The sequence below is a fragment of the Phaeoacremonium minimum genome, assembly GCF_000392275.1.
Source record: "Phaeoacremonium minimum UCRPA7 unplaced genomic scaffold PA7_03_scaffold_560, whole genome shotgun sequence".
Taxonomy (NCBI): domain Eukaryota; kingdom Fungi; phylum Ascomycota; class Sordariomycetes; order Togniniales; family Togniniaceae; genus Phaeoacremonium; species Phaeoacremonium minimum.
In genome coordinates, this window is record NW_006921462.1 from 277,961 (window position 1) to 301,419 (window position 23,459).

The 23,459-nt window shown below is 52.1% G+C and overlaps 4 protein-coding genes across 4 annotated transcripts; 3 read left to right on the plus strand and 1 right to left on the minus strand.

Moving 5' to 3' along the window:
• Positions 1 to 1,187: 1,187 nt before the first annotated feature.
• UCRPA7_7947 (hypothetical protein) lies at positions 1,188 to 1,831 on the plus strand (the record flags this gene model as incomplete). The annotated part of the gene is made up of 2 exons (XM_007920467.1): positions 1,188 to 1,409; positions 1,526 to 1,831. 2 exons carry the CDS (start codon positions 1,188 to 1,190, stop codon positions 1,829 to 1,831), a joined length of 528 nt encoding a protein of 175 aa, XP_007918658.1.
• Positions 1,832 to 2,032: 201 nt separating this feature from the next.
• UCRPA7_7948 (putative dash complex subunit ask1 protein) lies at positions 2,033 to 4,951 on the minus strand (the record flags this gene model as incomplete). The annotated part of the gene is made up of 5 exons (XM_007920468.1): positions 2,033 to 2,160; positions 2,223 to 3,186; positions 3,243 to 3,349; positions 3,997 to 4,647; positions 4,714 to 4,951. 5 exons carry the CDS (start codon positions 4,949 to 4,951, stop codon positions 2,033 to 2,035), a joined length of 2,088 nt encoding a protein of 695 aa, XP_007918659.1.
• A 13,395-nt stretch (positions 4,952 to 18,346) lies between these two features.
• UCRPA7_7949 (putative c2h2 transcription factor protein) lies at positions 18,347 to 19,923 on the plus strand (the record flags this gene model as incomplete). Its single annotated transcript, XM_007920469.1, has 3 exons — positions 18,347 to 18,845; positions 18,907 to 19,793; positions 19,876 to 19,923. The coding sequence occupies 3 exons, from the start codon at positions 18,347 to 18,349 to the stop codon at positions 19,921 to 19,923; spliced, it is 1,434 nt and encodes a 477-aa protein (XP_007918660.1).
• Positions 19,924 to 22,405: 2,482 nt separating this feature from the next.
• Positions 22,406 to 23,375, plus strand: UCRPA7_7950 (putative 50s ribosomal protein l4 protein; the record flags this gene model as incomplete). The annotated part of the gene is made up of 2 exons (XM_007920470.1): positions 22,406 to 22,957; positions 23,061 to 23,375. 2 exons carry the CDS (start codon positions 22,406 to 22,408, stop codon positions 23,373 to 23,375), a joined length of 867 nt encoding a protein of 288 aa, XP_007918661.1.
• Between the last annotated feature and the right edge of the window lie 84 nt (positions 23,376 to 23,459).

Consider the following 23,459-nt stretch of genomic DNA (forward strand, 5'->3'; position numbering starts at 1 on the left):
CAGAGGAGTAGTAAACAACAGGGATGCGGAGGTCCTCCTAAACTGAAGACGTCCTGTGAGGTATGCTAAGTGGCTTTGCTTACACCATCACTGCAAAGAGGCTATCTACGGATTGGAAACTTGGGACATCATTAGAAGCAGGGCAAAGGCGTAAAGCACATGAAACGGCTTGTCCGGACAAGAGTCATCCATCGTGCTTAACCGGAGGGCTTTTGCTTGCTTCGTCATGAGAAATTTCTTTTGCAGTGCTAGCTACGCCGACGCAGTGCGACCATAAATGCGTGCGAAACCGTGGCTTATTCAACTACAGTTTGCAGGCCGACGAATGCGGGCAACGCGCAGCCGGGCAACTCGATTCTATTCGCAGGAGGCTTCGTCACAAAGCGCTTGGCGGGCGTGGAGGGCGGTGCCCGGTGACTCAGGCCCGAAGAGGGGCACCAAAATAGTTGAATCCTGCACGGGGCCACAAAGCTGTTAGTGTCGATTGCGACTGTTGCTCCTTGGGCCTTAGCAGGCATCACCAGTGTGATGGACCAGCACCGCACGTCTGCCTTGGATATCCGGCGTACTGACGAAGATCAGCCTGAAGCCGCGAAAGCCCTCCACGACCGACACGCACACTCGGATCCGAATCTTACAGCCATTGATCAATAGTATTTTTACTCTAGTCGCTAAACAGCTGGAATGGCTCCGCCCGGGCCAACTCTTGACTTTCTGACGCAGCGTCTTACACCCCAAACTCTGTCCACCCCTGACAAGTGACTTGCGTTCTATTCAAATAGACAGCCGCGTGAACGCGTGTGTTTTTTCCACACCATGCAAGCCTCCTTGATGGAGTCTTCTAGATGACTCATACGACTAATGATCCCGATGAAGGGATATTATGATGTTTGACTAAGCGTGATGAGATTGCTAGGGTGGTTCATCGTGGTGGTCGTAATAGTTGTATATAATCTTGCAATAGCCCCTGAGTTCCAGGCAGCCTCCTGAGGTATCACCACAATTCGCAGGCAACACCCTCAATATCATAAGGCATCCACTTCTATATTAGTGTCTCTATATCTTCAAACTTGGACCGTTCATCAACCAAATCTAAGCAAACGGCAAACCTAGGATTTCTCAATATGTCTACAAACGTCCCATTCCCCCTTCCCCAAGACCGACGTCACACCCAGCCCGTCGTCGATATGTTCCGCTATGTTCCCCCGGTAGAACAGACTCCCTACGCCGACGCCGAGAAGCAGAAGAAGCACAGCAGCAAGAGTGACAACGCCTCCATCGCCAGCACCTCGACCTTCGCCTCCACCAAGGCTCTGCTCAAGAACAAGTTCAGCAGCAGCCACAAGAGCAGCAGCAAGGACGCTGACAGGAAGCGCGCCGAGGAGCAGGCCAAGATTCTCAGATCGATGGTAAACATCAACGTTTAATTACAGAGCGTCTCCGTCATCATCTCTCGTCATCAGACTGTCTTTCTTGAGAACAATGTCGCCCTGACATAACAGCGTCAGTAACTGAGGAGCGCCAGATCCCATCCGGCGCCCTCCACCCCGACCAAAACTTCGACACCGACGACATGGCGTCCGCGAAGGAGGGGCCGCAATCGCGGCGTCACGGCAGCACCCGCTCCCCAGGTGAGATTGGGGACGGGCGGAGCTTCGACTCCATTGTCGGCCGTGACAAAATTCGATCCGCAGAGATCCCTGTTGAAAAGGAGGATGGAAGAGCAGTGCAGCAAGAAGGATCCAAGAAGAAGAAAGGAGAGAAGCAGCAGAGCAGCAGAATCACTCTTGGAGAGGCTTTCGGTCTCGGAGGAACTTTCAATGCTTGTTAATGATCTTCAATGTGTTTTCACCTTCTTTAGTCTGGAACATCATCCGGACTTTCCTTTCTCTTTGCGAATATATGGAAAAGTATCATTCCCAAGCCGCTGGCAATGGCAATCGCAGAAAAGGGGTATTGTATTTGCTTAACTCGCCTGCCTGAGCTTACCAGTAGTTACACTCTAAATTGAACACCTTGTCATTTCTCGCATCTAGAATGTGTCGTCCAGAATATTTTGGTTCATCTTCACCATCGTGGGACTATATTCCGACGACCCGTCCGGCTCCGCTCCGGCAGTTAGAAGGATATCCTCTACAATGCGCTTGCTTGCTTCTCGGGCTTCGAAAATGGTCAGATATAACCAGATCGGGGGCTGGGGGTTAGATGCAGGAGAGACATACCTGGTGTCTGCAACAACTTCGACGGAGGAAGAGCAAACTGGATGGTCTTCGGCGGGCTTATGCCTCCATAGAGAGCAAGATCGTCTTCTTCATCGCTGTCCCACGTAATCTCTGGTCGCTCACGCCCCCTCTTCTCCGATTCCTGGGTCGCAAACACATCTTTGGTCTTCCTCCCGGTAGCCGGGGTCTGAACACTGACCCCTGGAGTTCGAGGTGCTGCAGTGGCAGCCGCCAGCTTACTGCGGTAAGCCGACTTTACCGGCGACATAAACGCCTCAGTGCGAAGCGTCGGCACCGGCATCTCGGGAGACGACATAGGTGAGTCGTCTTGCCAAATAGGCACTTTGCCCTTGTCTTTTTCCTTCTCCGCTGGCTTTTCAGTCACCTTCCACTTGATTGGAGAGACACCAGTAGGTTTATGCGGTGTAGCTTGGACGCGATAATTCTTGTCGAGCATCCGATGTAGCAAAGGATCTTGGTTCTTGCGCGCAGTTGATGCGAACAAGTCCTCATCAAGGTCATCACCTGTAGGAGCCATGGATGAGCGTGGAGTCATCGACATATCCGGCAGACGAGCCGTGTGCTGATGTGGGAGAAGGTCGGATTCAGACTCATCTCCAGATGGCTGGTTATCTCCCTTCAACTCGCGCTTCAATGCCTCATACGGGGATCCAAAGTTGGCAAACTGCGGTTGAATGGTCTTCGTCGCTGGCGGGCGAGGCGTGCTCCCACTAAGATCGCCATCGCCGTCATCCAAGAGCGAGTCCTCTCCTTGGCCATGGTACGTTGGCGTCTGATCGGTCATGGCGCTTGTGTCCTTACCGTGTGCGCGAGGAGTGTATGTCGCTGTGGTCTCATCGTGCACTGTTGTCTCCTCAGCTGCTGTGGTATCTTCGTCTGCAGCGAGCTCTTCATAACCGGACAGCGAAACATTGGCAGAGGCCTCAAAGAATTGCTTCCAGAACTACACCATGTCAGCCCCTCTTGAATGCCTATGTATCGGATTTCTAGACGGCAAACCTTTGAAGCTTCCCAGACAGATTTAGAATGCTCGCCGTACTGCTCGACCAATGGTAATATACTCGTTGTCACGATGCGATGCGCCTTGCTAAAGTTGTGATCGATCTCTGCAACATATTAGCACAAAGTGTCGGTAACTGTTGAAGTCAGTCTTAAGTTGATACCTTGCAGTGTCAGCGTTATTGACTGCTCGAGCTTCTCAAGCTCCTCAGTCAAGGACAGATTCCTCGTTGCAGAAGGTCCGGCGCGAGACATTTTGATCAGTGGCGTCAGAACCAAAGGTTTCCAAACAAATTTCTGCTTTAGGACGAATGTCGCGGTGCGTTGGTTTGTTGAAGCGCGTCGTTGATCGCGATGCGGGGCAGTAATTGACCCTATAACAGAGGGGCATGTCGTCACATAGGTAACCAATCGCACTTGCCAACTTTCATCTCTAGACGAACATGCGTCGTCGTGTCTTGACAACCCCTAAGCGCTCAAATTCGTCATGGAAACCCTTTAAGCTGTCAAAATATAGGATTGTCTATTTTACGGGCACATGTAGCCGAGCAATAACTATCTAGTCCTTGTGTCCATGAGGCGAGAGACCAACATATAATCCAAGTTCAAAACTTCCAGCCAGTTTCTATCTCATTTTAATCTTACTACTGATACAGGGTATATGCAATTTTCAGTTCTCCGGCGAATGCTCTCCAATTTTTACATCAAGAGCCAGTGATATCAAATCATCGTCCCCGGCCGCGAGCCCTCGTACGGGCTCTTCCGCGAGCTCGACTGCGAACATTACCGCTTCTCGTCGCTTTGGATGCCGGTGTGCTGGTCTCCTCTTCTCCCTCTTCCTCTTCCTCCTCGCTCTCTTCGTCAGCGTCCCCCGACTCGTGCTCCTCTTCTTCCTCTTCTTCCTCCTCCTCGGCCGCTGTCTCCTCCACCTCTGTAGACTCGGCCTTTTGCTTCGATGCCGCCCTCTTGGAGCTCCTTGTGCCACGCGCAGACTTGGGAGCCGGGCTAGGGACCGGCGTCTCCCCTTCCGTGTCTTCAACAGTGCTTGACCTCGCTTTCGAGGCGGTATTTGCCCTCTTCCGCTTCTTCTGACCGGCGGGCGGCGGCGTCAGCTCCATTTCTGGTGGAGATGTTGGTGCTTCGCTAGGATCTGCCTGGGCACGCTTCAATATCTCTTCGCCATAATCAGTCCAGGGCAAATCGAAGTAGTTATAGCGGTCGTCGAAGGTATCATCTTCCATGTAATCCAAGCTATTCTCCCGATCGTCGACCAGGTCCAGGTTGTAGTATTCTCGGAGTTTCACCCAGATGCCTGGTATTCGTGTGTGTTTCTCGCTGTCCGGGTCAAAGCCATGTTTTCGGAGGTGTTCTGAAATTGCGATCATCCTGAAATGCTTATGCATGCCTTTGAAGTTGTTAGCTAATTAGCTCCTGCCCAGCTTGCGCTTTGCTTAAACATGTAAACACCAACCTGCTGGCTTGTACCGAATAACGCCTTTGAAGAGTGAGGATATTTGGTCGTCCGTCCAGGGGCTAGCAAGGTCGACGGGAGGAGGCTTCAGAGCTGTCGCTGCGGTAGGCGTGTCAGCTGCCGACGCTTGAGGTGTGTCAATATCCATGGCATCGTCATCATGGGCGGCCGGGGTTGCTGATGCTGAAGGTGTCGCAACAGCAGGGACGCTGCTGCGACCCTTCTTCTTGGGTGGCATCGCTTGAGAGTAATCTGAATTTGCGTCTGCGGTGTAATTGGCTGGAAAATGCTTCAGACCGGTCAGTGGTATGATCCACGAGTGAGTTGGTGATTGCTTGCTCCCTGTCGCGCAAGTTGCAGGTCTGAAGCTTTCGGTGAGACTGAAAGCAGCTTGAGAGACCAGCCAACCAAAGCTTGCCCTGATCAGCCCCACCTTGCCATTGACGAGGGTTAGGGTTATTTAACTATTTGCCGCGATCGAGCGGCGCGACCGCGTTTACGATATGAGTATGACAACGATAAATGAAGCTTTGTATCAGTTACCATAACGCCCTCTTCTTTGATGTATGTACGGAATCGGCTGTACATGAGACTGCAGAGTTGCGAGCCACTATGAGTCATGTCTGACGAGGAAGATGCGGCGAATGTTTTCGCTATCCCCGATTTCTGGAAGTCCTCTAAACTGTACGACGCACCAACTGCTGGACTTGAAAATGTAGATCTCTTTGGCATCAGCACCAAAAGTATGTATGCAGACCTTTCAGTTGAATACCAGATCAAGTCTGATGAGACTAGGTGAACAAATCATACAGTTTCAGGACGTCTCAGGACTTGGCGGTGATGAATTCTTCAAGTTGCCAGAAGGTCTCAATGAGCTTGTCGAGCCTGACCAGAATTTGGCCGACGGCCCTAAAAGCAGATTGGAGGATACTGAAACCTTCGACGAGATTGTAGAGCACGATGATCTCTGGCTTTCCGATGACCGAATTCCCTTGAAGCAGCCTGAGTTCAAAACATGGAGTTCATTCGATGCACCTTTGACAGGTCATGCGGCGCCTATCTTTATTTCAGAAGCTGGACCGGCAGCGTACGATGCTCTGCTTGCGTCAAACGAAAACCCCTTCGGAACCAAATCTAATGATCGATTCGATACGCTGGATGACAAAGCCTATATCAACTGTCTCCTTGCTTTGGCACTCGGCCGAGAGTCTTTGCTCTTCACCTGGAGAAAAGATGATGGCTCTTTTGTTGCGAATCTGCCTCTCACAAAGATCTCTGGATATTCTGGGGATGTACTCCGGGGCATTAACAAGGCTTGCCTTGAAAGTGGCAATGCAAATCGACATCTGCGGTCCTTCGTTGATTCGATGTATGCTGCGCATGCTAGCCCTGCCACCGTTGCCTTTGCAAATGCCCTGGACAAAATACTCCTCGTCATTCAGTCGGAACTGGGCTCCCGCGGCCAGAGTGTAAGGTCGCTATTACAATTGCAAGCAATTGTCCGTCCCGTACACGCCATAACCTCCTACTTTATGAAACTCATTGTCAGATTGACCAAATCAACATCAGAAGAGAACCTGCTTTCGATCTTGTTTGAAGAAGCCCAATCAGCGGAGTACGGCGAGCTTTACCTTCGTGACACAATGCGCGAGGTCTTAAAGATGGTATCGAAACCTTGGACAGATTTTGTTGCAGAGTGGATTGGACTAAAGCCCGAGGAAGGTATCATCATGACCAAAGAAGGGCCAGGCAAGAGCTTTGTCAAAGTCGACAACAGAATGTGGGTGGATGACTTTGGGCTTGAGATGGAAGAGCCAGACTTCTTTTTGGATGAAGAGAAAATGCCATCCTTCGTACCAGACGACGTTGGTCAGATGATCTTCGAAACAGGTCGCAATTTGCGCTTCTTACGGACCTATCATCCTGACCACCTGCTTTCACATATGGAAGTCGACGATAGCGTGTGCCCTCGGCTGGAGTGGCAGTTCGACTGGGACGATATCACAAGGATCGAACATAAAGCCGCCGTGTACCAGCAGGCTGTTTTTGATGCGCTTCGTCGGAAGACCACTTCCGACAAGATTGCATCGCACAAGTCAAAAGTGCATACAAGTATAGGATCTTCTGAACTGAAGTTCTTTGGAAGAGACGAAACTCAGATTGAAGACCAGATGCTGGCGTCTATAGTCGCACTGGACACCCCTATTCAAACACCAGGAGCAGGCCACAAACTTGCGACCATACTTAGCCAAAGACTCTTCATAAGAACGAGACATACGCGGACGGGCGTCACAGATTTCACACCGCATTGGTCTCTCCTGCCTCTTTTGTCATTTGGTCCTCTCATATCGACGCAATCTCGTCTGATAAACCGGGAATGCCTTAGGCTCTTGTTCAGTACGCACAGGCTGCCCGAGCACCTACACCTGTTGAAAGAGTTCTCGCTATTTGGAAACGGAACTTACTGCAGCCGTTTGTCTCATGCTCTATTCGACTCAGACCTTGAGGGGACTGAACGGCATACAGGCGTAGCCCGCTCTGGGGTTGGCATGGGCCTTCGGTTGAGTAGTAGGGATAATTGGCCACCTGCAAGCTCAGAGCTGCGGTTGGCGTTGATGGGCATCTTGTCCGATAGTTTCATCACGAAGCAGAAAGGACAGGATTCCGACCGCTTGGCCCCTTCCACAAGGCAGGATAGTTTGCCAGGGGATATGAGCTTTGCGGTTAGAGAGTTATCAACGGAAGAGATGGAGCGATGCATAGATCCTGATGGCCTCGAAGCGCTTGATTTTCTCCGTCTATCCTACAAGCCACCTTCAACTCTCCTTCCTGTGATGACGCCCACGATACTGATGAAGCACGACCGGGTGTTTAGACACCTCCTACGCATCATTAGGATGCTCTATGTTGTCAACCAACTATACCGAGATATTTGCCCGCGAAGTAACCATCCGCAGCAGTCGAGCAACGCTTCTCTTCGATTCAGAAGAGAATCTCACCACTTCATCTCTCATATAGCGGCGTACTTCTTTGACACTGGTATCGAGCTCCCGTGGAAACACTTGGAGTCCTGGTTGGATCAAGTTCAGGCAAAGCTCGAAGATGATGGCTCGGGGCTATCGCTGGAGTATAACCACAGCCCAGATCGGTTGCGGAACTATTACGAAGGCACTTTAGACAACATCATGCTGGCATTGCTTTTGAGAAAACGGCAACAGCCTGTTCTGAAACTCCTAGAGGACATCTTTAACGTGATTCTGAAGTTCGCCAAGAAGGCCAGGCAAGAGGATCTGGAGAAGGAGGCAGCACATCTATATAGGTCCTTTCGCAAAAAGGTCGACGTCTTCATCACCGTCTGTCGAGGCCTGAGCGAGAAGGTGGGGTATAGTGGCAAGCATGATGGGGTAACTCCTAGGAGCGTCGATGGGTACGGTGAAGAGCATAGTCTTGCTCGGCTCTTGCTAACGCTAGATATGTCAAACTACTATAGCAGATAGTCGTCCTCTCTCAAGAGGCCCGCCATCAAGCGCTCACTATCTAGACTAAGCGCTGGGTGTATCGAGACGTTGATTACCCTGAGCAGTTCTATGGTGCTTGGTTCTTACCTCTTGAAGCTTCATTCCCCAGACTCTTTAGGGGGTTGTGTGGGAACTCCCTCCACTCCCAGGGCTGATCTCCAACTGCGCCCAGGGTTCCTCGATATCCCCTCATTTGTGGTCCTCGCTGTGGACTTCAAGGGCCACCCTAAGGCCAAGGAGCCATTAGGTCAAATGAAGGAACAGACGCATCGTTTCCTCGAGGACCCTGAATTCCTAGCCGGCACTGACGACGTGATTAGGCCAATATTCAGCTGAGCATCACTCTATCAGACGAGATCACCCTGCAAGGGCCGAGGACCAGAGGTTGAGATCGGCACCAACCCCTTTTCCACCAGCGATGCACTGCCCCAAAGTGAGCTATTTGCCTCGTAACAGCTTCGTCGTCTCGAGACACTCAAGCATTCACAATCAGTCAATGGTGCACTCCCAAGGGCCAAAACACTGGCACGCGTTACGCGTCCCCGCTGGACGGTGAATAGCCAGGGGTAGGCGCTGGGGGGCTGCCCCCAGGAGGAGGACCCGTCGGAATCAGACCGAGCACGATGCAACTCAGCGACTACCGCCTGAGCCCACCATCATCTTGAGTCCCTGCTGAGCCCACCCACCCATCCCACTTTCCGTGGAGACGACGCAGATGCCGCTTACTCCAATTGAGTAATTCTGGACGGGCACTGTACGTACGGTGCGCGAAAACTCCCTGGATTTCTCCCTGCCTTGGTTCTTAGAGACTTGGAGTGCATGAACTAATGGGTCCTCATGGAATATTCCGTCTCGTTGTCGCTTGCGGTATCACCAACATAGTAAGGCCGTCGGCAGAAGCCTGCTTCATCGCTTCGTTTCTGCGTACCCCCACTGCTAGCCACCGTGAGACGGAAATCTCCAAGGCATCTAACGGTCACCATATTTTAACCTCATGGGTCCTAACTCCAGGGGTCCCGAGGCAGTGAGGGGACAGACAAACAGACGGACGGCCCCTTCTGTTGAGGCGCTGACTTCAGTTACCTCTTTCTGTTGTTGAGTGGGCTCCGAGATCCGATCCGAGACTATTGCTTCGATCTCGAGCTGACAACTTGCGTGAGATGCTACGAGTAACATACCAGAATAAATTGCCCTGCATACATCATACACAACCATCTTCTTGTGATGTCTCGCGGAGGGGGGGAAAGGATCAAGCGTCAATAGGCCATTGGGCCATTGGGACGAGCAACCAGCTATCGGAGTCATGTCCGGTGCTGGTCCGATCATTCTCCTATGTACTATGCAGTAAACTACGAGAGCCAAATCTCGGCGTCATTCCAGAAACAATGTCATGCAGGAGTTGAGGACCCCTCGCGCCATTGCCCGCCAAGGTGGCCCCAACTGACCCGAGGTTCGTATCCTAAACATCCCGCAGGAAACCGTGCTAGCTAGTAACGCTGCGTGCGAAAAACCACTGCTCCCTGAACCCTGGCTGGCGTGGCCGCAGCTTGACATGCCGGCCAATGCTGGATGACGTACTTATCGTAAACTGTGAGAAGTCGCAGCAGGGGGAAGAAAAATTAATCAGTGACAAGAGGGAAGAAGGCGGAGATCGGCTTTCTAGCAGATTTGGCCGACGCCAAGACCCATCAACGACCTGCGGCCATCTGCAATCAGTAATGCGCTAGACATGTAGGCGAGTAGTCGGCCATGACTCGTGCATGTAGAAAGGGTTTGGCCCAAGGTTTATCCCTTCCTCTCTGCCAGTTCCGGCATCTTAGTTTTTCCCAATGTCACGAACTTGGCCAAAGCCACTCTGCAACTGAAATCACTTGCTGTCGATCCTCGAGACGGGGTAGATGTAGAGTACATGCCGCGTCCCGATGCAGTCTGCCTTGGGCTGGCGGCGGCGCGGATAAGTGCTAAGACAAAAGACTGACAGAAAGTTTCCTGCTAAGACCATGTCGTGATTGGAAAAGACCTCGGTGCTCTCTCGGACTGTCTTGCAAAATCACAAACAGTGACCTAATCCCTGGTTCTCGTACAGTACGGTACTGGGTGTGAATTACCTCGACGGCAAATTGCCAAACTAGCGGTCAGCCAGAGAAATACCTTGCAATTTCGTCAAGTCGAGGCAGAGGCATTTGAACAAACCTACCACCCGTAGGTAGGTATCATCTCAAACAAACACCGGCCGATTCCCCGATTCTCTTTTGCCGGAGCGCTCGGTCGCCACTCCTTCATTGAAAGCCACTTAATCAAGCTGAAGCATAGCATTGCCTTGTGTACATTGTGAGCGAGTATCATGTCAAGCCCCCGCGATGCCACGATGTCAGATTTCGCTGCCGCTACTCCCCGTCCAACCCCAGGTCCGGCATAAGCTCGTCATGGCATGCAATGAAAGCCCCTACCGTACAACAGCACAATGGGAGAGGATTGGGAATATAGCGGCGATACTCGCCAAAGACAATCGCTACACCCTCCTGTGGTGTGCTGGATGATGAGTATTCAATGATTGCAGTACACCTTTCTTACAGGGCTTCCTCAGGATGTTGTCAATCGGTCGTCAGTCACCCTCAAGACCCCGGGCCAATCATCCCGCGTGTGCTCATCTATTCGCTGTTTCCATCAAACCGAGGCCGACCAGGGTCCTGGACAGGATCGCCCAGCCACACGCAGGGAACGGCATACTCCTTTGAGCGCTGCCGCCGGATTTGCAGGGATTTGCCACGAGGGATTGATGGGATGGCCCCCCCAGAGGGACCCAGTGTCTATCCCAGCCCCCCAAAAACTGCCCCAGCGTTCGCACGGCAGCGAGTCCTTCTCCAGTACGGCAAGCCACAGTGGGACACTGCTGGCCGTTTGGGACAGATGCGGCAGCCTGGGTCCCTATGCCGTCACCTGTGAGGGGAGGGGTCCAGTAGTTCATGGGGTAGAGGATGGAGATCCAGGAGCTCTTTGTTGACAATATCAACTCGACCTCTGCTGTCTGATGGTGCTGGTAAGCGTCTGCCGAGCTTCCCTCAATTGCGCCTCTCTCCCTTCAATTGGGTTGTCGCAGCTCGCGACACCGCTTCCAAAGTGCCGTCGGCGTAAGTTCCCAATTCGACTTAAGCCGATCAGAGAGTGCCCTGTTGGCATTTGACAATCCTGGTCGCACCGTTTCGAGCTATCCTTGTACCTGGCGCAGTAGTGCGCTCGACAAAATTACCCTGTGCTGTACCTGCCAGAGGTACACATCTTTGCCCTGGCTAATCTGGGTAAAGATGGGGCGCCGAACTCAGACAATGTTGCTTGGAATTCGCAACCCTACCACAAAAAAGATAGGGCGGCGTAGTGCGTGCTACCGTACCAATGCTCTGGGTTGGTCTGTTATCCATAGCTTTTCTGCTTTCCTGAACCGCGTCCAAAAAAAAAAAAAAATTAAAAAAAAAAAAAGGGAATTGAGTGCCAGTAGGAAGACGTATAGTACTTCAGTAATTTTGAAACCGAAGCTGCACCAGTACCAAGATTCTGCTTACATTACTCGGATTCTTCAACATCTTCCTGGGCATGATGCGTACCGCGCGATTCAGGAACGACCGAGGAACAGAGGAAGAGCACCGATCGCGGACTGCCAAAGCACCCCGAATGAGGTTTTCGGGTGAAATTCGGGCGACGAAACATGCATCTCCCTGGCCAGGGAAATGCAAAAATGGCGCGACTTTTTCATCATTGTAGGTGCGCCTAGAAACCGAAAAGCCTAGCAACCCACGCCGGTTGTGGATAGCCGTAGCCGTTAGGCCCTCGAGAATGTGTATAGGAGGGGAACTGTACTGTGTACGGCGTAGCGCAACCGACAAGCAGGGACGTGATAAGACGCGCATCCTCCGACACTCGATAAATGCCAATAGCGTCATTCTCAACCACAAATTAAAACATGGAATGCTGAGTGTGACGGCCATCATTAACCAATTTGCCGTTCTTCACTTCCGGTGTTTCCCTTCTGATCTGCTAGATGGATAGGTGGGTTAGTGCCTTCGCCGCAGCATGACCAATAGTTCTGTGACCAACGCGGTTCGCATCACCGAGCTTACGCTTCCCTCCCCAAGCCACCTTCATTTGGGCAGTGTCCGCGTCCGATGCTTCGCACGGTCCCATGTTCGTTCTCGTAAGAGGAACGGCGTTATGGGCCAATGTGTTCGCGCAAAGGCTAGCCGGGTTTAAGATCGGAAATGATGTCCTAGCAGCTCCACTGTGAGCACCGCTTCGGGCACTGTCTCCAGGACTAGGCCACCTTCATTATCACTACGACAGTGTGGGAGACCCTGAACAATTGACTTGTGCTACTCAGCTTGCACTGAAAGCCTGCGGCATGCAGAGGATCGTCGGTAGGAGGGTGTGCCATGGCTTTCAATATCCCAATCCATATCGCAGGATCAATGCGACATTGTCCGTGATATGAAAACCGCAATCCGGGCAAGTGAGGCCTCAAAGGTAGTTGAGTGCTGTACGGTCCAATCACCACTGAAATCCCGCGGTTGACCGACGGCTCCCACTACACATGCCGCGCATTGGACGGGGGAGTTGACCGCGGGCCCCCTGTCACACTGAAAATAGGCCACAGAAGGCCATACGCCATATTGTCGTAAGGTGTGCCTTCCTCCATTGAAGCTGATGACCATCTCCAAAAGTTCGTGATGAAGATAGTGCCGTCCGTTGCCTGTGCAGGTCTGCTTTCGTCGGGCAACCCAATCGTATTTGAATTTACGTCGCACAAGGAATCCCGTGGGAGTGGATTCACGATGGGACCCTCCCAGAGCCTCCAACTATGTAAAGCAGATCTCCCCAGGGCGTTATGGGGCTCACTAAACCCCTTTGTGACCCATGTGGACCACTTTCTTCCTGTTTCAAACAGCTTGATGGTGGACGAGGCGTGGTAGGTAGTCGCACACCTACCTATCGGACTATTTCAGGGAACCTGGAGGTGCTCCAACATCCCAAAACATGCCGTCTCTGACAGCTAAGAAATGGGCTCATCTTAGTCCGCACGCATCTGCGGTTGTGACGACGACGTTCCACTTTGCTGCCGAATACACACAGGCGCCGTGTTTCAGGAATCGCATCTTTTTTTTCCCCAACAGGAGTCGACTTCCAAGAGCGTCGCAATCCTCTACTCACAGGACTGAGACACGCCCTCGCGCAGGCGCAAATCCAAAGTCAAAGGACCTATAGTCAGCTTCGCCGATATTTGCTTAATTGGCCGCAACCATAACAAGAAACGCCGAGGACAGATAGGGAAAGTCATCGAGGGGAGGTTGGTCAGAATGGTGTTTTGTGCCTGTTTCGCTACCTTCTGACTCGTGGATGCTGCACATCATCACATTAAAGCGAAGTAGTGTACTTTGGCGCCAAGTACCGCGGTGTACTTCGTACCGTTGCTGCAACGTACCCTTTTCTGCACGTCTGATAATCATCCATTTTGGACTTGCCTGCCCGCGGAAGTATCACGAGCGGAAGAGCTTCGAGATCAAAGTTTTCACGGTCTGTGACTAATTACAGGTTGTCCTTTCTTCACAGTGCCGGTCAGGCGGAAGAAGGCATTGGCTGCCGTTGTGCATGTACGACAACATGTTTAGAAATTTTGTGAAGTGACATTTGATCATCAATGGGATAAAGAGCAGCACTTAACTGGATGTGTTGTCCAAAAGCCGCATGGACTCTGGTCAGATCATCAGGGCTTTCGACTTCCATCTCGAGATATAACAACCTTGTCTCCTCGTCGTCCTGCCAATGACTGATAGGAAGTTGAAGACTGAGCCCTTGGACCTCAGTATTTTGAGTTCCTGGCCTGTCCGACGTCCTGACGATTCATGTATACAACTAACGAGGAAATTACGTAGCGACGTGACCGGAGGGCGTTTACGATGCGCAATTGCAGGCAGTAGGCTGGGACATGCCACACACTCTCCTAGCTGTCAGCACTATTTGAGAGGATGCGAGGTGATGAGTAAACGGCGACTCGCCGTTGCACTTCTTGCGCTTTGTGAGATCTTCACGATGCTTTAGATCTTGCATCTCCTAGAGAGCGCGATCCCCACCTCGTGCCCATGATGGGTACCGTTTAGACTTGTTTGCTGATTGTTCCTTGCTCTAGTATGGAGAGCTTAGGGAGTGGCCGTGACACCTCATTGCATTGTGAAGTCCACTTAGGGTGCCGTTTCCATGGATCGCTCTGAACGGCCGGCACTCGAGGGGTCTCCGCAAGGGAAGGAGTGGAAAGGATAGAGCACCACTCGGCTTCGAAGCGATCGACGCCGCTACTCTAAAGCCCGCGCTTCATCACGGAGGGACAAGATTTAATTAATAAATCAGATATGGAGGGGTACAGAACGGCGACAAAAGTCTTGCGCGAGGGTAACGGCACATTGCCATGCCGGACTGAGCAACGTCCTCTTTTTTTTTTATGTGTCTTAACACCACGCAAGAGTGATACATGGGATCGCACCCGCGGCCGAGTTGCGCACTTCATATTGCGGTGAAGGAGAAACTTCGGAGTCGTGTCTCCTCGTACAGTACTTGATGACAGAACGTCATGAACGAGTAATTCTTAGCGTCGCAAGAACATCGTTCTTGATTCATGTAATTGATGCAATGCCAACGCTCCAGGACAACCTGTCCCACGAAGGTGCATATGCTTCAAAACTCCAGGGTAGGTGTCGATGCGTGCTGATTCGTAGGCGCAGTGAGCCGGGGTGTCGGAGGTATGGGTACATGACTGCCAGGTATTGCCGATTTTTCTGCCGAGCTTTGCGACGTGTATTCCCTGCCCTGGTTTGGGTGAGGCAGTACATTCTATCTTTACACGCGTCCGCCGGGGGCCATGGCTTCAAAACTGAGACTAACAAGCAGGTTAGGCGGCCGTCATTCGTGTTAGATGTGTACTGGACAAGAGACACTGTGCGCTGCAGAACTGGGCGATAGTTGCTCACTTTTCTCTGCAGCATATAGGCGGGCAGAACTAGAATTTCCCTGGACGATTTTCTCTTGCGTAGGATCGTCGCCAACACGCCCACTGCGCCTTGTGCGCGTACTATACATACATGGTGCATGTTGCATATGTGGTGAGGAGAGGTAAGGTAGGTGTACAGCAGCGCACGCATGCGGGAGCAACTGGATTGATACAGTAGAATTCAGCCCGCGAGTCGGCCATGGGTCGCTAGAGACGTTCATCAGGGTCAGGTAGCGTCGATTCGTAATTTGCTAAAACGATGCTAGCCAAGCCGTGGGCGATGTGATGCTTGCGGTGACCCGAGTGGTGGCGAGTCAGGAAAGAACCCTGAAGCGGTAGCTTTGACAAGGTCGTGGCATCACATGAACGTAAACCCGCGCCAGGTTTTTGTGAGGAAGCAGTGAACCGCCCTGTCTTTTACCCTCGCAGGTCGACCGTGTCCGGTGGTATTAGCGTGCTTTGTCAAGGTTGGGTAAGGGTACCGAAACAAGACAGTCTGTTCCCCCGGGCCAGCACTGTGCCATCACGTTTCTCATGCGAGCCACGGTGCTCCTGTCACTTGTCAGAACGCCGTGCAAGCAGATACCGTTGAGATAGCTTAGCTCTGGGCAGAGGTACATGTGGGTAAGGAGGAAGGGCTGTCGCTGTCTCGGTCTCTGGGCCATGTCGCTCTGAGTGCTAGGGAAAAAGAGAGTTCAGAGGCAGAGACAATGTCGAGGTCAAGACGGGCCAGCGGAGAGACATGGAGAAGGAATCATCCATACTCGATCCATACTCCTCCATACTCAGACGCTCGGGTCAGTCCATGTTTGTCTGAGTGCTACGTATTTCCAAGGTTGGGCATGCTCGACCATGTCGTTATGATTCGAAGTGGCATAGTGAGGTTGTGTGGCATGTAACTTGAGCACCAGCAGTGAAAATGGAAGTACACCTGCATATCAGTTGGTTGGCTGGTTGGCTGGCTGGCAAGCAAGGTAGGTACAGCCATGGTGAGGTAAGGTAAGGTAAGGAAGGTACTAACTAAGGAGAGGAGAGGAAGGGAAGGCATGGATTGGGGGCAAGGGCATGGATGTGAGGAAGGCACGATATGCCTGTCTGCCCAGTGCCATGCCATGCCATGCCTTCGTGCTTGCTTGCTTGCTTGCTTGCTCGGTGCAAGTCAAGTCAAGTCAAGTCAAGGCAAGGCAAGCCAAAATCAGATCAAATCAAGTCGAGGTTGGATCGAGTGGCTACCTAGCTGGAGGTAGCTACATACTATGCAGTAGGTAGGTAGCATGGCGTGTGTGTCAAGTGCTCTTTCCTCGCATCGGTCTTGATATTTAATCGACTGTCAGTAGGCAAAAGACGTTAAGCTGTAGAAGGCAATGAATGTACAGTACATTGACGTGAATGAGGTTAGAGCGGCACCGGAAGGTGATCCAATCCAGCAAGCCAGTACTCTCTTTTCCTCTCAACCTGACCAAAGGGTAAAGTGACTTACCTAGGTAGTTGCTTGTACAGTAGCGAGAGTAGGAGGCAGGCAGGTACTACTATGCAGTACATAGCAGTAGACCACACAAATATCACCCGGGCGCCTGCGATTTTAGGATTCGCGCTTCCGATTCATACCTTCCCTCTACCATTACAAACAAGCACAGTGTCCCGAAATTTCCTTTTCCTTTTTCTCTTGTCATTTCCATCAGAAACATCGGCGGTCCTGGCGCTGAACCCTTCTTCTCTCTCTCTCTTCCTTCCCTTTTTACTTTTCGCCTTCCCTCCCCCCGACTACGAATCCTGACTGACTCTTGTATCCATCTTTTCTCCCTCTTCTTTCCTCCCCATTTACCGCCTATCCCGTATCCGTCGCCCACCTACCTGGGTTTTTTTTCGCCATCATCATCATCGTACTACCTGCCGGCCTGCCTACCTACTCATACACACATCATCCGTCACTGTCGTGATCCACTCGGACTACTTCATTTTAGACCGCGTCAGCGGCAGTAGGAGGCTAAACTAGACTTTGCGATCGCGGCGTACATTCCGTTGGCGGCAAAGGGAAATTTTTTCTAGAAAAGCGCCGGATCCCAGCATCGCGCGCGCAGCAAGCGGCAAGCTACTATCTGATATAAGAAATATTTCAGATTTTTAGGAGGGTCGCGGGTCCCACGTCCCACCTAACCTACATCACCCCCCCTCTCTCCCAAGTCCCACGATATATTTGCCTGCCTCCACCTACCTCAGACCTTCCCTGGACCCCCCCAAGGAAGCTCCACTCACCCACCTTCATCGACCCAACGGCTGCTCGTGCAGCCCTTCGCAGAAAAAAGGAAGCCCACCCAGCCCACCACTGTACCTGGCAGCTTCCCGAAGGAACAGAAAAAAAAGAAGCACAGCATCTGAACGTCGTGCTCCACTTCAGACCTCATCCTTCCATCTTGCCCAAGAAACCCTCTTTTTGTTTCTCTCCACCTACACAAACGGCAATCAGCCTCACCTTATCCACCTGCCAGCATCATCTCCACCCCTTGGAGCTTGTTGTTGCCTGTATTCACGTCTTTCAACGTGCAACCACGCGATCTACTGCAGCGGTTGTCATTGTGCCCAGAGTCTAGATCCTCGCGCGCGCCCACAGCAGAGGTCCAGCTCTTGTCTATCGTCGCGTCTTCGTGTGTCGGGTCAATCAGGAACATCCTGCGCGTCAGCGGTTCCTCTCCCCTCACTCCAGTCAGTGCTTGTTATTGTTGAGGATTACCTCTTCATCCAGACACTGCTTGTTTTGTCCGCCGTCCAGGCCAGCAAAGTCGAGTTCGAAACACCTCGAGTCACGACCGCCACGCTGCCGTGATCGAATGGTCTTGTTGGGTTCGACACATCAGGGTTGGATTCGAGAAGGATTATGGACACAAATCATTACGCGTCTAATGTGATCAACACAACGACGGCTTCCTATCCATCACCATCAGCGATCTCTCCTCACCATCTTCAGCAAGGTCAACCTCACACCTTGCCCCCTCTGCAGCCTCATAACCCAGGTATGCAATCTATCTACGCGAGCCACCCTCACACGCCGCGCACTCCAGCTACTCCCAACACTCCCGGCTCCAACATGGGCAGCTATCCGCCTCCGCCTACCCAGAACGCTGGGCGAGGCTCCTACCAGATGATGTCCAACAACCCGTACCAGCAGCCGCACCAGTCGTACGCGACCTCGTCCGGCATGTTGCCCCAGACCTCTATGGCCACGTCCCACCCTCAGCCCATTGCCCCTGCTCCGTCTCCCGGTGGCCGTGTCCCTCCGGTGCTGCGCCCCATGCCTGCTGGCGGTGTCATGCCGCAGCCGGGTATGGCCTCTCCCTATGCGCAGAGCCCGTTGATGCCACAGCCCTCTATCCTCCAGGACAGCGAGCAGCCAACCCATGTGGTTGGTTCTCAGGGTCGCCGCGGCATCCTGCCCAGTGCCCCCGGGAGGCCTGCCGCTCCGGCCGCTGGCACGGCATCTGCCAAGAACCAGATCCCTCAGAAAGACGCTGACGGAAAGTTTCCGTGCCCTCATTGTACCAAGACCTATTTGCACGCGAAGCATCTCAAGCGCCATCTCCTACGTCGTAAGTCGATCTCCTTTTCCTTGTGTTGATTTCTGAATTTTGTCCCTGACGACTGGGCTAGATACCGGAGATCGCCCCTACATGTGCGTTCTTTGCCGCGATACCTTCTCTCGCAGTGATATCCTGAAGCGCCACTTCCAAAAGTGCTCGATTCGTCGCGGAAACCCCACTGGCGCAAGTCACTTGTCCCACCCTCATGCTCACGTCAAGAAGGCTCAGGCTGCGCAGAAGGCGGCTGGCATGGATGGGGATCTGAACCACATGAATGGAATGAACAACGTCCCTGGCGACGGCATGGTTCACCCTTTTGGTCTCATCCCCGCTCCTGACGGTATTAACAACATGTCCAATGACCAGGCTCAACTTTCGCGATCTAGCAGCATGAACCGTCTCGAAGACGCGAACAACCAAGACCGAAGAAGCGTGGCTGGCTCTGTTATGGGTGCGTCGACCCGCGGCGGCAGCTTCGACCAGACGTACAACGGCAACGTTTCCGCCTCCATGGCTGCCAACATCAACCCTCAGCTGGCGAACTACAACATGCCTCCGAACCAGAATGGAATGCCTATGTTTGGTGGACAAAACTCGAACCAGCAGTTCAGCGGTGACTGGTCTCAGATGTTTTCCCAAGGTGGTGCGCAAGATACCTACGTCAATACCTTCCCTCCTAATCTTGGACAGACGCAGACCGCAATCAAACCAGAGCCTAACGGCGATCCCTCGAGACCTGATTTTATTCCTACCGGGAATCCGACCGATGACCGCTCCCTCTTCTTCGGTAACTGGGGCCCCCCCTATATACAAGATCCTTATCAACAACTTTCGACCCGGATTATCAACTTCTTCTACCCTCCTGATGTCGTCATCTCCCCCGAGAGCGCCGGCATGAATTTATACTTCTCCCCCGAAAACGTTAAAGATTTCCTCGAGCGATACACCCATTTCCACGTCCACTTTTCCATGCTGCATATTCCTACCTTTCGTATCATGTCCGCGTATACCGGCTTGCTGGCTTCCATGTGTTGTATAGGAGCATGCTATTCCGACCGTGTCTCACCCGATCATGTTCGCGATATGATGAATTTCCTCAAGACAGCCCTCGAACGAGACTCTAGAATACTAGCCTCTTTGTCGAATGGTGCACAAGACGAGTTCGCAGCATTTGGCAGCAACAAGGCGGACATCGAGGAGTTGCAAGCGCTTATGCTGCTACATGTCTTGCTCACTTGGAACGGAACTCCTGCCCAACGCGAAAGTGCCGGGCTGATATGGGTGCAAATAGCTAACTTGGCCAGAAAAGCAGACTTATTGCGTGTACACAGCAGCCCCTCACTATTCAGCCCTCTTCATCAACCAAACTTCTCGCTCTCCACCTTTGACCCATCTACATTCACATTTGATTGGGTATCATGGGCAGAGCAGGAGACGCGGGTGCGAATCATGTGTACGCTCATATTTTGTGATGCAGCTCTTGGTCTTTACTTCAACTCTCCACCTCTATTCAGCCCCTTCGAGGTCCAGGTGCCCCTGCCTTGCGACGATGCAGCATGGGATGCACCAGATGCCACTACATGTGCCGAAGCTCTAGGTCTTCATGGACCGGACAAAGCAAAACTTCGGAATTCAGACGGTACACAACGTGCAAAACAGCCTGAATTGTATCGTGCGTTACGTGCGCTTCTGGACAGCTCATACCAAATTCAACCAGGAACAACCAATCTGCTAGGCAAATTCATACTCATACACTGTCTCATTGCCGTGTTGAGACGCGCTCAGACGGATGGTAGTGCCGGCATAGTCTCAGGTTCGGCCACTCCTTTGTCGCAGAATGACTGGGTGGTTGGGGTCGGACATGATGGATTGAAAGGCAGTTTGAGCAACAATAGCAGTGGTCGTGGAACGCCGGTTGATGGCATTATACCGCCTCATGTCATAAAGACATTGGCAACAGCCCTGGACAAGTTCAAGCACAATTGGGATACCGATATGATTCAACAGTTTCCTCCATCATCGGGCAATCCTCGTCGATACGGCTTTTCTAAGGATGCTATTCACTTCTATTGGTTGGCGAATTATTTGTTGAAGAACACTCGACCCGCTGAATTGCAGATGGCTCCTGATCAGCGGTTTACGCGTGTAATTCATCTCTTGAAGTCAGTGAGAGCATGGGTGTTGAATGATGGGGCATCGAGAGGAGAAGATTTGGGCTCCGTCGGAGACATTGATAAGGATTACGGGGTCATGAACCTCACGCTTGATATGGCACAATTATTCAAGCCTTTACCCCAGGTTGTGGAATCCCCAGGAATAACTTCGGTCAAAACGGAAATCGCGTAAGATTCGTATAGTGGCAACTCTTTCCTCTGCATTTTTGCGGCGTTCTTTTTCTGCTTTAATGGGGGGTTATCTTCAGCTCTCGTCCAAAAAAGTCGATTCCCCTGATGCATATCAGATTGGCACCACGGCGGTACTATTGCTTTGCATTTGCAGACGGATCGCAATGATAGATTTTCCCACGGCTTTGCATTAGACTCATTCACCAACAATCATAGACTAGGAGGTTTGGGGAGGCAGGCTGCTTCCAATGCCGGTTTGCTGTTATGATAGTTTATGTTATGAAAGTGTTCACATTTATGAATTTGTTCCTCTCGATTGATCTTCCCTGTAGTCTCGTCCTAATGAACCATGCCCAGGCCCGAAAAGTGCATCAGTATTTGACTTTCTTTGTATGTGTTAGGCGCCACTTCTGTGGTAGACCGCTGCCATCTCATCAATTTGTGAGAGATCACAATGCTCGTCTCCACCCTGCGGCATGCTGGAGTGTGTTGTTCCGCAGTTAGGCATCACCGACTCAATTGAGTCTATCGTCTGCCGATGCTACTTCGAACCCTTGTCTATGACATGGATCTTTGGGGTGTACTTCTCCAGTTCCTCATTGTCCTGATCACTTGGTTTGAACCCGAACTTCTCCTCGGCGCGATCGGAGAGATAGAGGCCGATTGCGCCCCAGGCCAAGAGCCCAAAACCAAAGCCTAACCTGGCTTTCGAGGACAGGCCGCGGTAGGACCTAAAGAAATGTTTAGTGAGTGGCTTTGTATGTCTGTTGCAACTCGGAACGAACCCCAGGATAGACATGACCCCTAGTCTTCAACCTTGACTTCACGTAGGGCACGTGGTTAGCATTTAAGTGACATCGTATGAGAGCTGTAATCTCTGCATCGCACTATTAGCATGACTCGCATAGAGAGCCCATGATGCCATCACATACCGTAGATGATTTATAAGTCAGTCCCAACCTCTAAAGTAGCAAAATATCTCGTGAAGTCATGTTCTAGTGGACCGGGAGTTGAGATGGGTGACACCGAACCTTGTAGCCTAGACCGAATTGGTCAATTGGTGGGCCCGGAAACTATGTTCTGCCGTCCTCCCAAAATTTCTGGAGATCCATCAGTCCAGCCTGCGCGAGCATCACGAGGAGGGCAAACGACAATTATCTGCGCCGACTCTTGATTCAGGTTGACTGCGCCGCTGGCGTCCATATAATTTCCTGCTATTCAGAAATGGCAGTTCCGTATGCGGCTGCAAGACCAGGCATTGGCCGCGTGCTTCAGTCGACACCGACAAGCTTCCCGGGGCTTCACTCACGACGAGCGACAGCTGCGGCTGCAATTGCAACCGCGTTCAACCCTATTCAGACCTCAAAGTTCTCGTCTTCTTCTCAATTATGCAAGCGCAAGACGGCCGATCGGAGTCGGAGCCGAGGCGTCAGCAGCATCCGAAAGACAGGTCCTCGTGAGTTCCTCTCCGTGTCGAACGATGAGCTCCCTCAGCCTGTCGACCCCAAGGAGATGCCTCAGGTCGAGACGGACCCGAATCACGGTCTATGGGACTTCTTCTATTCCAAGGAAAAGCCAATCAACACCCCGGCCGAAGATTCTGCACACGGGAGGGCATGGACGGCCGAGGAGCTCAGGAAGAAGAGCTGGGACGACCTCCACAAACTGTGGTGGGTGTGCGTGAAGGAAAGGAATCGTATAGCTACAGGAAACTGGGAGCGAGAAAAGAAAGAATACGGATACGGCACCGCTGAGTCGGGCCAACGGGACGCACAGGTAAGTCTCCGCCTCTGTTGCCAATGCATTGCCAGCTTCACTGTCAGCCAGACAAGTCATGGCTTCCTACCTATCTGCATACGCTAATTGATTCCACGCGCAGGTGAGGCTTACTATGAGAGCCATAAAACACACCCTGACGGAGCGACTGTATGCTTGGGAAGATGCTGTAAAGTTGGCGGAGACGGATCCCGAAATTGATTTGTCCGGCGAAGGAACCCCTTACACGCCGGCGGAGTACCTTGAGGAGGAGGCCTTTGAGGAAGAGACTATTGAAGCGCAAGAGCAGGAACACCAAGATGCTGAAGAGAATCAAAAGGTAGCTGCTGAAGAGCAGGATGCCGCTGGACGCTCGACTGTCGACCCTTCCACGATGCCTTCCACTGACAAGATTCCACAAGAAGCACCGAGAGTATAATTTTAGAGCCTGTTCCGGAAGACGCACCGGTACATGTATCTTTCGAATGATCTAAAGACATGAGGGCTGCATACATAGAGCGAC